The following is a 12,580-nucleotide window of genomic DNA, read 5'->3' as shown; positions in this document are numbered from 1 at the left end:
CTGCCTCCAAGATGCCGTTGTCGTCTGCGCACAGGGCCGCCGTGGCCGAGTTCAGCGGGATCACGGGTGCAACTGAAAAGGTCGCCCAGAGAGTAGGTTGTTCCCTTCTGTCCCTGGGTGGGCTGCTTTGCCGTTCACCGCCTTGTCATCGGAGATACCACCCCTTATTGGCGCCGGCATCTACATTGTTATCACACATGGCATATGCTAATGGGTTGACTTTAGTTTCTTAAGAACTCGAGCTACAGGATGGACGAGGCCGTCGATTCGTAAGTCAAACCCTTTTCCGACCGACCGATATGTTACGTCTTGCGGCTTGGGCTGTTGTGCTTGTGCTGTTTCGAATTGTGAACGCGTCGAGCATGAGGCGATGGCCCCACCCCATCGATTGTATACAGAAACGCATGATGATACATGACGATGGTCACCTCGAGGCCTTGAATAGCCGAATGCCATAACGCCCCCAAAGAGATTGCATTTCTAATGAGAACCACAATGCCGACCAGGCGCACGTGCGGCTGATGACAGGTTGGTGTGGGAGAAACCCATCGTCTTGGTAAAGATGCCCCAGGGCCGATCAGCGATGCTCACACCCTGTGGATTTGCATTCGCTTTTAGCCTGCTGGCTTACAAAGAGCTTTGACTATCACACTTGCAGCTAAGTAGCCGCAATGAAGACTTTCATGATTATTGCTTGGGACGAGCACATCGGCAAGCCTTTCTATGTGAACAGGCCGAGTCATGAAGTTAGGGAGGTGGACTGGGCTTGATTGTTGAGGTGGAGTTGTTTTGTGATCACACTGACGCTCGGTTGTTGGGCGCAGCCATGGCATAAAGGATGTGTTGATTGAGGACGGTGTCGGCCTTTTTTCTTCTTGCAGCTTTATGCAGGCTTGTTGAATTCCTTGTTCTGCTCAAGTTGCTCAGAATCCGGGAGATCACTTGGTTCGATGATCCTGTTCGCCTATCATGCGGGTCAGCTACTGTCCAATCTCTTGGTGGTATGCCCCCCTTTCCAGGCACATAGGCCAGACACACCGTTGTTGTATCGCGGAGCCCGGCAGCAAGCTGCTCACTTGCACCATTCTGTTCGCATCGATCCGTCACTGAGCTGCGTTATGGTGGAGTTTTCCACTGGTGCCATCCCGAGTTATTTGCTGGGGGTCGATACCGACGCACCTTTCTGGACATCTGCCGCCAGTCGAAACAAGCCCCTCGACCAGTTTACATTTGAAGCAATCGTTCCTGGAAAATCGGGAGTCTGTAATTCTGACATTACCTCTTGCTTTCGAGTTGAACAACTACACTTGATGGTTTTATTTTCCCTTTACAGTGTGGTCAATATCCAAACCTCAAACACCCTCCTCCAAGTGGCATATTCTTTCTTCTCCCACCAGCCAGAGCCTGTGTATCCGCTGATACACCGGCACAATGTCCCATAATCGGTACACGAGAGGCTACTGATTCAATCAACGTCGCTGGTCCTCGTACGTCTTGCAACCCATCCACCCCGTTACTAATCTTGCCAGCTTGCTTCAACTCCAAACTGGTTCCATTGACCCCTATTAGACACAGCTTGAGCCGCAAGACCTATTCTGATGATGCAATGCAGCTGTATACTGTTTCAGGCTATAAGCGCTTTCTATGATATTTCTGCTGACTCTAAACTCACTCTATAGGTACTATTCTTCCGGAGCTAGCGGTGGTTCCGCTCCTAGCGTATCCCGCGAGACTTCTTTGCTGAAGCAGTTCGAGTCGCTACGAGGTAGGTTCGGATGGATCTTGCATGCTAGATGTGTTGAAATGGCTAATGGATCCAAAGACAAACAGGATGAGAAGGATAAGATCGGCCCTGACAACACGATGAAGTATCTGGAGACTGTTGGTGTGAACTTGGAGGATGCCTCTATGTTCATAGTCTTGGAGATCGTCAAGGCTGAGACGATCGGCGAGATCAAGAAGGACGGTTTTGTGTCAGGCTGGGCTGATGCTGGGTAAGTCGCGATTTTATGCTCGTATCCTATCACTACACTAGGGATATCTAACATCTCCTATAGAGTTGACGGTAACATTGCTTCTCAAAAGAAGTATGTCTCCAATTTGGTCACCAAGTTGTCAAAGGACAAGGAACTCTTCAAGAAGGTCGCCAAGCACGCCTTTGTGGCTGGCAAGGAACCAGACCAACGCGCTCTCGCCCTTGACAATGCCATTTTGTACTGGACCATGCTGTTCGCCCCGCCCGGTCGACCATGGGTGGGCAAGCAAACGGGCATCGACTTCTTCCCCTGTGGACGCAGTATCTCCGAGAGAAGTGGCCTCGTACCGTCAGTCGCGACATGTGGAACCAGACGCTGCTCTTTGCCGAGAAGAGTTCTGAAGATGAGTCGCTCTCGTTCTGGAACCCTGAGGCCTCGTGGCCCAATGTCATCGACGACTTCGTTGCCTGGTTCAAGGCCAAGCGCTCGCAAGATGGCGCCATGGAGGTCGACCAGTCCGCTTAGAACGGGAATTTGGTCGAGGGTTGGATGTGGTGGAGGCGGCGTTAACTCTCTGATCCAGAGTGTCGCAGTCATTGTGCGTTGCGGTAGACACAACAGTCCGGCCCATAGATAGACATTGCTGGACGCACTTGCATACAGCCCTAGCGAACGAGCGATTGGGCCAACAGGGAAATACTACACTGAACTGAGCGGGGACTGAGACGCTGGGTGTTGATCATCACGACGGAGGCAACACAGTCCCACCTTGGAAAACGCAGTTGCAGATAACAGCAGATAGAGCTTTGACACGAATGATGACGATTATGTCCATATCTACCTAGGTTCATGAGCACTCGAAGGACATCACTGGGCGTAGTTACCCTTCCAGCATCGCAAATCAATAGAGGGCATAGGGGTGGGTTATTATCATCTTGAGTTTCGTAGATTACTCCCGTCAAGCCCATGCTGGTGACGAGATGTTCTCCCATCTACTATCTTTATGTACACAACCCAAGTCTTTACTCGGCTGCCGCGCCATCTAGAAAGGGGAGTGGCGGTATATCCCCACCTTTGTACAATCATTCATGTCGTATCGTACAGTTCTGCGAGGCCCTGTTGAATATTCTCCATATTGGACAACACCGGGCTTTAAGTTGCCATTGCCACCTAAGGCTTCTTTGCACAGTTCGGTTTGTTCGGCCCCGCTCTCTTCGCCAATAATAGGACTTTTATCGGGTTCTGTCTCGTAGTTCGGCTCCATGGGTGTCATTTGCCCGCGTTTCCTTCTTCTTGGTCCCTCGTTCTCCTCTCTTTATATGCCCGCATTTCAGTTGCCATATTTCCTTCTCCCCTTGCTCCTTCCTCAGACCCGCTTCTCGTCGCCCATGCCGAGGCGCTGCCAGCCGATGGCGGCGATGCGGCTCATGGTGTCGAGCTTGCCGTCGCCGAGCTTGACGCTGGTGTGGCGGATCATGCGGGGGTCGTTGCGCAGGACGCTGGAGACGGACTTTTGCGTCTCGACGCTGGCGTCGTACCGCATGGCGAAGTAGTGGCCCGTCGAGTGCCGCATCTGATGCTTCGACGTGGACGATGGCAGCGAGAAGACGCCCCAGTTGGACAGGCCCCGGATCACGCCGCGCTCGCGCAGGATGAGGGCGCCGGTTGTGGAGACGATTCTGTTGATGGAGAGGGCGGGTGTGTTAGTCAATCGGGTCTCTCGTCTTGGTATACTTGTTAGGCCTTGACGAGGGAGGAGGGGAAGCTGGTTGGGAGAGCGGGCGTGGCATGATTTTCGGCAGCACTTGTAAATCGGCTCAAAGAGCGAGTCGCAAAATTTGGCTTTGAGCGTAGAAAACACGCTGCGATCTCGTCGAATCCACCCCACGTCCTTTCGTGTAGAGTGCGAGGTAAACGTTATGAATCAGGGTCTGCAAACGTACTCTTTGACCTCGGCAAGGTTGCCGGGTCGGACCTGTATTGCGCCATCATGTTAGTCGTTATGAATTGTCCACAGCAGCCTAGTCTTGCTTCTTCGTCTTCTTCTTCTCTGCGATGCCTCTGTCCCGGCAGATGACCGGTCCCGTTTGCGATCAGCTCCTCGAATGCCCAGTTCTCCTTCTGCATCGCAGTAAACAACAGTCCCCGCCAGCCGGTTGTCGCATCCGCCAGTCGGCGCAAGTTGAGGAGGGGAGCACACAACTTACAATGCCAATCAGCTCGTACAGCATCTTCTTCGTATCGATAATTGCTCGGGGTTCCGTCGGTCTATAGTATCATGCTTCGGCCGTTTTATGCTTGTCGTCGCAGGTCGTATTTCGTCGTCTTGCGGCTACCGGGGCGGGCTTGCTTTGAGGCAGGGCTCCATTGAGGTGGAAGCGACTTTGGAGGTTCGAAATTTCGGCGGAGCATCGGCATCTGATTAGTCCGACCGAAGACACCTCTGAGCAACAGCGGCCCGCGCGGTCTACATCTTCCCACTCCTCCATGAGTGAGTTCCTTTTAGTTAGGTACCTACCTGATGCGGGTTAGGTATGCACTAAACCGCCTTTATGTAGGTGCCTACATGTATGTACCAAATTAGAACACCCAGCAGGTACGACGCAACGACAGCCCATTCATAGTGTGGGGGGCAGAGAGACCGGACCTCCTACATGTACTTACTTACACAGTACAGCCATTGCCTTGTATATTTGCTCTTGAAGACAGGCTATCGCTTACCTCCATACGTAGCCACAAGATCCGACAAATGCAATTAGGTAGCTTACCTGGCTGGTACCAGTAACTCTGACAGCACACCCGCATGCTTTCCAGCCGTTGTTTGATTAATCGTGCGTTTCACTTAACATATTGAGAAGGAGAATAAGAAACCAATCTCATGATTCTGCATGCTCGATTCTCATTGCTCCAACACTATTTGTACAGTACCGTCCGCTTCTGAACGCCCCCAACGCCGAGGGGGTGTTGCCGAGGACAGGTGTGGTCAGCGTGTGCAAACCCACTGGTTTGCGATAAGCGAACACTCATCAATTGCAGCTGGGGAAGGTGTAAGGCGTGGGGGGTGTCAAGTCGAGTATGAAGGTGCATAGCAAAGGATTTTTGTACCGTCATCTTGTGTTTTCTCCCACTCCCCACTCCCAGTGCTGCTGGCAGCAGAACGACCCGAGGAACCAGGGAAAAAAACAACGAATCCTTCCGCGGGGTATTCTCTCTCTAAAAAACAAAGTCCGGTCCCCTCCCTGTGCTGCTGTTTTGTTTATTGCCCACCAGAAACACAACTTTGTTTGGGCATCAAAGAACACGTAGAAAAAGGGAAAAGCAACCGTAGAACTCCCTGTGCCCTTGTCCATATGTGCCATGTACGCAATCCATGCGCGTTGCGATCTGCGCGTCTCGAAATGCAGGTGATGCCTGAGAATTAGGTGTCGACTGCAGCTGTTTATATTACAGAACTGCAGGTTTGGTGGATATTATCATTGTCCCGCCCATGCAGGAACCACGACAAAGTGGTGTCGTCTCTTCGTCAGCTATCAAAGCGCAAAGAGCAGCATAGTATGTCGATCTGGTTCTGCGGCTGTGCTGCGGGACGGAGATTGCTCATTAATACTCGGTCTGATCAGAAGATACCGCCGACTGAGTAGTGTTGTTGTCGTCGTGAGGGATGAAATCGAGAAAAATAGAATTGAAAAAACGAAAAATCCCAAAAGGACATATCGAGCATGCATCGCCGGCTTCTACTACGAGTCCGAGTCGTCGGCCATGACCTTGCTTTCCATCTTGTTCCATGCATCTTCCATTCGATCACTGCCCGACAGATTAGCGTCCAACTTCATTGCAAGGGAATTGTTGATGGGGAAATGCTTACCTAGAGCTCTTAACTAGCTGCACACCCTTTCTACGAGAGAAGCTGAGGAACCGCTTCAGTGTCCGGTCGCGCTTGAAGTGGACCAGGATTCGGCCGCGGTCAGTCTTAGTAACCACGATAACCTTGAGGCAGTCCTTGGCGTAGAACACCTCGACGATCTCGTCTAGCTTGAGATCAAAGGTGATGTGCTGCTGGTAGTACCCCCAAGTGACCTTCGGATGGACATCACGGAGAACCTGGTGCTCGAACATACTCTTCTCCTGGCTCCAAGTCCAATATTGCGTGATCTCAGTGCTAGTGGTCAGCTCGCTGGTCTTGATCTGGTAGATGCGGAAGTCGAGATGCATAATGCGACCGGCAGAAAAGGAGTCTGTTGACGTATAGCCATCGTAGTCCAGATCGTCCACTTCTGGCTCTGGCTCCGCCTTGACAGGCATGGGAGCATCTGCGTGTCCTTGGACTTGATGAGCGTGGTGGGAGTGCGCAAGTGCGAGTGCTTGAGCCTGTGCTTGTGCGTGGGCCTGGGCCTGGGCATGCGCATGCATACCACCAGGTGGAGCGGCCTGGGCATCGGCTTCGAGGCGTAATCTCTTGGACTGGCGTGGTGTCACCGGTTCAAGATACTCCTGCCGTTGCTGCGGGTGCTGCTGCATGGCGTGGTAATGCTCCATCATGGACGGGTCGCCACCCATGTCCACTTGACTGATTCGACGGCCTTTGCGACGCAGGTCGCCGACGCTCGATTCGCGCTTGATCTTGCCGTTCTTCACTTTGTCGTTCTTCTCGCCCACTTTGTATCCCGAAGGACGACCGATATTGCCAAAACCGTGCTTCTCTCGCAGAGCCTTCAGCTTGTAGTCGTGGTACAGGTCGTGCGTGTACTTGGACAAGTTGAACTTGTCGCCCTGATCCCGAGAAACCTCAAACATGCGTTGCCTAAGCCATTCCAGAGGCATCACATCTAGATCAAACTTCTTCAACTCCTCGTGCACATTGACCAGTCGGAACATGGTGTCGTAGTTGATGAATGTCTTGTAGAACTTCTTCATCATTTCCTTTCCAACGTACTGATAAGGGTGGAAATCACCGTCCTTGAGGAAGTCAACAACGGCCTGGCCCCTGTTAACCTGTCGATTCGCAAGAAAAACGGTATGACGGACAGCGTCAGGGGTGCGTCGCAAATAATCCAACTTCTCCTGCCACTTCTCCAACTGAGGTACAATGATGTCTTCCAGAGGCTCCCATTCAGGATCCCAGTACGGGTGGTTCTTATCGATTCTCTCCAGCGGGACGGCTTCGTACATGGGAGGCTCAACGTACTTCTGGCCATCGTGCTTGAGAATAAGGGTGTCCTTGTTGATCTCACTGGTGTCGGGAGGTACGGCGGCCTCGGCGGATGTAGCCTGGCTGCGACCGCTGGGCAGCGAGCGTCGGCCAGAGGGAGAACGGGGTTTGGACTCGATGGGAGTCTCTCGCTTAGCTAATGTGAAAGTTAGTGCAAATTCTGATTGAAGATATAAGAATTGACTTACGACTACCGCGATTACCAGCAGAAAAGCTAGGCAAGGAGTGGCGCTGCTTAGGCTTCAAAGGTCGCTGCTCATCTGCTTTTCTAGGGCGGTAGGCAAGAGAAGCTTCGGAGTCGTCAGCCTCCATATCGTGGCCATTGGGGCCATGTCTGGGAAGGCCAGTTCTCTGCGTCGATCTGCCATTGGGCTCGGCATCATCCATGGGCTGATACCCCTTGCCCAACAAGTTTCCGGGGTCGGCGTGATGCTCTTCGTCGTCCTCCCGGCGCGAGCGAGGCCGGGCGTTGATACTAGTCCAGCCACCACCGCTTCCATTCTGTTGATGTGTTATGTCTCGGATTGATGCACGACGGGTTCGACCCTGGCCATTCATCTTGCCAGATTCTCTGCTGCGTTCCAGCTCCATCTGGTCATTGGCGGCACGTTGATCCTCCAGTCGACGTTGAGCCACGATAGCGTTCTGCTTATCTTTGTACTCCTGGGCGACACGTGCCTGCTCCTGCTGGTGATATTTAATGGCAGAATCAACAGCATTAATCTCGTTTTCTATATACGAGCGGCGCGTAATGAGCTCAGCGAGCTTATCGTTGTACTCGTTGTGACGATGAGCGTATCGGTTGTAGAGGTCTGTATCCTCCTTCTCACGCGAAGTCTTGATGTCCTGTGGACGACTAGGCTGGATCTCTCTAGGCTGAACAGGACGCTCTCTCTCACGCTCCCTTTCCAGTACGTCCTCTTTTGCCGACATAGTCAAGGCAGAGAAGGGGTGGCAGAATCAGAGAGAGGAAACTGTATCAGCCCTCCTGTAGCCAGCCCTACCTAAGGTTTGGATTGTCAGTGGTTGGCTTTGAGTATGTGGTCAGACGCTGAAGCCTAAGTATATGTAGGTGGGAAACGTGCGCCTAATCGAGGTATGAGGCAATGGGCCCACATAGGCTGGGATGTGTGGTAAATGGGAGAGGGACGAATGAGGAAGGGATACGGCGCAGTAACGAGCTGTACGATATCCGCAGTCAACTGGAAATTGAGAGATAGTGGTGGATATAGCACATGTCCTTCCATGTGATAGTGACGACGGACGACAAATATGGCCCCACGTTGGCTTGGCACCTTGACATATGGAGGAATAGTGCAAGATGTCAAGAAAACAATGGGGGGGCAGGGTGGTAAAGGCAACGAACGGGCCCCGGTATATGAATGAAAAGAGGGAATGCTTTGCTGTTGGGCTGTGTTGTGCTGTACTGTGCTGACAATGAGACGAGATATGATGGAAGAAGGTCGAGGTGTACTTGATTGATTGCAATGATGCAGAATAGCTAGCAGGGAGAGTTGCTGACGTTGCAAGGCTTGGGTTGGAGGTGTCCAAATACGTACCGTATTTGCTGGACAAAAATACACGATGTCAGAGTAAGGGTAGGACGATCGTATAACGCGTCAATCACGGAGCGCGCAATGTGGTGTAGGTGAGGTGTGTGTATGTATGTGGTGAATGCGTATTAGGGACGGGGAAAAAAGTGGTGCAGATGCTGCAGGGCTGCACTGCAGCATTCATTACTTACCAACAGTACAGTGTCAGGTTGGGGGGGGGATATTTGGTATACGGAATTGTAGGTGCTTTGGGGTGAGTGGAGAGTGTAGTAAAAAAAAAAAACCCCAGCAGGCAACGAGCTGCAGATATGGATAGAGAGAAGAAAGCAAGGCCTGCCTACCTAGCTCGGAGGCAGGCATGAAGCTGTAGCTATAGGAACTTACTAGTTGGTTGGTGACGACAACTATTGACGTTGGATTTTCGTCTGATAAACCTGCCTAGTCGATTTATATCCAGGTTGGTCGGGGCGCTCAGAATCCTCGGACGGAATGTCGCAGTGTTGATGATGGGGCGTATTGGTGATTGTTGATGGCGGGTTTGTTTTCTTCTCCCAACTGTTCCGGCGGTTGTTGATATGTAGAACTTGATAAAGGGAGAGAGAGGGAAGGGGGAAAAAGGCGAAGGATTGAATGATGGCCCTTGCAATAGTGAACTACTTAGACTGCCCGACTATGCGAGGGGGAGCCTAATAATCGTCAGGTAAAGTTTTAGTGAGGGCGTGCACTGATCAATCCAGGGTGAGACTTTATGCGAATTTAATCAGAGAGCCAACCTTATAGGCAAGGCAGATGTGAAATAGTCGGGTACCTCAGACTATGTAGTGTGGAAAAGGACGGGGCTTGTACTTGTATTCAAGGTGTCGGCACGATACCGGGGTGCGAAGGTGCGAATGGGACGGAATATCAAATGGATAGACAGGCTATTCTCACTTACCCTCTGGGTTACAATCTATGCCTTAATCGCCGATGAAAAAGTGGGAGTGAGTGAATGGTGAAAGCGCAGCAGTATGATATGTGTGTGCTTCGCTTCGCCTCGACTTCTTTGCTGCTGGCTTCTCTGTTGATTCTGATATAAGACCAAGCTCGCTTCTTATGCACTACGCAGGCTAATGAGTGATAAATCAGTCATCTATCAGTGGCCCCATATAGATAGACGTGGCACTGTCGCGGGGATGGGAATGTCAGGATGAGTGTGAATGTGTGTTTGGCCTGGTATGGTCTGAATTGATGAGTGCAGGTAGGTAGGTAGGTGTGTGCACAGATGGGCCGCGGAGGGATGGGGCATGACTGACGGGCTAGCAGATGAATGGTATTTGGGAAGTCGTGATGATGTGATGCGACTGATCGCTTTGGGGAAAATTAGTCCGACTTGGGATGATTTACCTGTTGGGCCCGAGTAGATAGGATACCGTGGGTTAGAGGACCAGCTTGCCAGGTCAGATGGGAAGAATAGGGAAACAGGAATAGGCGGGCAGGGGGGTTGTGGACTAGATTACGGGAGATACCTGCACACATATACCTATGTATACGTATATGTATACATAGATGTTTCATTAATAGACAGGGAGGTATTGCGTGATGTGCGCGTGTGTATCTGTCGTTCAAGGCTTTTATTAACCTACTTACCTTTTTCGACATGGAGGTACTAGTGGATAGTTTGGGCGGAGTATTGGTCAGTGTTTAGAGTCAGATATCTTTCCGGACCTAGCCAATAGCATCCAAGTAGAGTTTTTCTATTACTGTACGCCCGTATACCGGCTATGGATCCTGCCTACCAGAGGGGAGGACGAGAGTAGGCATCAACTGATCATGGACGAAGAACAAGCTGCGGTTGCTGTTGTTGGATCTTTTTGCGTCCCAAAGTGGGTGCAGGGCTTGCCAAGGCCAAGAGATGACCGGGGAGACTGGGTAGTATGATTACTTCCTTTCCAATGTATTTGATTATCATGATCACACAACGAATGAATGAATAGTAACACCCATGGAAGGAGACTACCAAGAAAAGCACTTGCATCCATAGCAATAGGCGGCCAGGCATCGCATACAAGCAGGACGTATGGATGCATGTACGGATGGTAGGTAGGTAGGTATGCTTTACCTCTAACGTACATGCCTCAAGCCAGCATGTTCAACATCGAATACATACCTCTTCGTACGCGACCTGCCGACTTGGTAAAGTACCGATTTAGCGATATGCACACTATGTACTTACCCCCTAGGCAGATCCCCAAGACCTGGGAGCCAATCCTATCCTGGACAATGCGGCTCTCTTCTTTTAATGGGTGGATGGGTGGATGTTTGGAACTGGGCCGAAAAGGCCACCCAACCCGCTCCATACGATCGATGCGCGCGCGCACAACCCCGTCCGTCTATCTTCTTGTGCACCCTACACAGCTGCATAGATATGTACATACACCCATACTATGAATTTGATCGGCGGAGGAAATAATGGGAAGGGGAGAGAGAAAGAAAGAAACCTGCCGGAATTGCGTGGAAGCGAGTGCGGCGCATTAGTTAGTTGGTTTGGCCAGACTCACAAAACCGGCAGCAGTATGCGACGCAATGCGTCGGCGCAAATGGGCGGGTTCCACGCGCAGCGCTGGGTCTTGACGTTTCCCTTTCTCCCTATCTCCTATACATGCAGGCTGCAAGAAGGAGTATATATTTATTTCTCGACATGCAGCTCGATTTAGAGGGAGTATACTGTAGCTGCGACCGGATGTGGAGCGAGTGCAGGGATTGATCCCAATGGTTATGCAGCTAGGCTGGAATGACCGGAGCGTGGTATGTTGACGGCTTGGCGGATGTAGTGACAGACTGCAGACGTCGGTTCACGTGGAGGAGGATGCCTCAGTCAGGATCACCATCCGCGGCAAGCGGGCGTTGAAAACATGGTCAAATACTGTCCATCGATGAGCTGGTCCCCAGGTCCGTATTCTCTTGGCCGCGTGTACGATATTTTAGGCCAGCGTATTACGATTTGGAGCTGACTGGGCTCCGGAAGGCAGTGACTAATTCCACGCAACAGGTCCCGCCAGATACGGCACACACACACGCACGACGTTATTTGTTTTGAGATATGTAGGGTTGGTGACAATCAGATGATAGACTGTTCGGTGCAGCGGTGCTAACGAGGAAGCTAGGCCCATGAGATAGGATGTTTGTTTACCGCAAGGGAAGAAACGGGATGCTTTACTCGGGGATCAGATGGATTACGGGGTATGAAAATGGGCAAAGGGCTGCGATCTGTATGGTCAGCAAAATACGATGCGCTACGAAACGATGCAATTACTAGTAGTATTTGAAGAAAGCCAGGCTATACATCCAACGATGAATTAATTGCCTGGCGAGAACAAGTCAATAAAAAGAAATTAATGTGTGAGGTGCAACGAAGTACATAGAAGTACGTACAGGAGGGTACTTTCAATCAATTTGATGGAAGTGCTAGTCCGTTGAATCCAGTTTGGCGCCGCCTATCGCGATGAACTCAGACGATTCCCTATTGGTCTATTGCGTTCCCATGCCATGCGCCTATTATGTTTCCTATTACGCCATAAGGCACGGCCACAGTCTCTCGGCTTAGCATCAATCGTCAATAATGCAATATATACTTCCAGTACATGGGGCGAAACGGAAATAGGCGAGGCGAGGGCAAAGCAGAAAGAGGAAAACATTCTTCCTGACAAAGATGCTAGGAGTACTCCGTACGGCACGCCAATTGTCGGACACCCAACAAGGTATGATAATATGCGTGCCTCGCATGCACCAACCGGGTCGAATTCTCTGGTCTCCGACATTTACGCATACACGCTCACTTCATCTCTATCTGTTTCTCTCGTATA

The 12,580-nt window shown here is 51.3% G+C and overlaps 3 protein-coding genes across 3 annotated transcripts; 1 reads left to right on the top strand and 2 right to left on the bottom strand.

Moving 5' to 3' along the window:
* Positions 1-1,431: 1,431 nt before the first annotated feature.
* PG994_009029 (Defective in cullin neddylation protein) lies at positions 1,432-2,501 on the top strand (the record flags this gene model as incomplete). Its single annotated transcript, XM_066860438.1, has 5 exons — positions 1,432-1,445; positions 1,680-1,765; positions 1,823-1,994; positions 2,058-2,253; positions 2,298-2,501. The coding sequence occupies 5 exons, from the start codon at positions 1,432-1,434 to the stop codon at positions 2,499-2,501; spliced, it is 672 nt and encodes a 223-aa protein (XP_066714027.1).
* Positions 2,502-3,342: 841 nt separating this feature from the next.
* On the bottom strand, positions 3,343-4,207 carry PG994_009028 (mitochondrial 37S ribosomal protein bS6m; the record flags this gene model as incomplete). The annotated part of the gene is made up of 3 exons (XM_066860437.1): positions 3,343-3,655; positions 3,920-3,951; positions 4,184-4,207. 3 exons carry the CDS (start codon positions 4,205-4,207, stop codon positions 3,343-3,345), a joined length of 369 nt encoding a protein of 122 aa, XP_066714026.1.
* Positions 4,208-5,713: 1,506 nt separating this feature from the next.
* On the bottom strand, positions 5,714-8,118 carry PG994_009027 (uncharacterized protein; the record flags this gene model as incomplete). Its single annotated transcript, XM_066860436.1, has 4 exons — positions 5,714-5,780; positions 5,842-6,295; positions 6,389-7,321; positions 7,374-8,118. 4 exons carry the CDS (start codon positions 8,116-8,118, stop codon positions 5,714-5,716), a joined length of 2,199 nt encoding a protein of 732 aa, XP_066714025.1.
* Between the last annotated feature and the right edge of the window lie 4,462 nt (positions 8,119-12,580).

The sequence above is a fragment of the Apiospora phragmitis genome (assembly GCF_038363925.1).
Source record: "Apiospora phragmitis strain CBS 135458 chromosome Unknown utg000008l:1.0-3514335.0:1.0-3519231.0, whole genome shotgun sequence".
Classification (NCBI taxonomy): Eukaryota; Fungi; Ascomycota; class Sordariomycetes; order Amphisphaeriales; family Apiosporaceae; genus Apiospora; species Apiospora phragmitis.
This window is presented reverse-complemented; position numbering and strand designations above follow the sequence as displayed.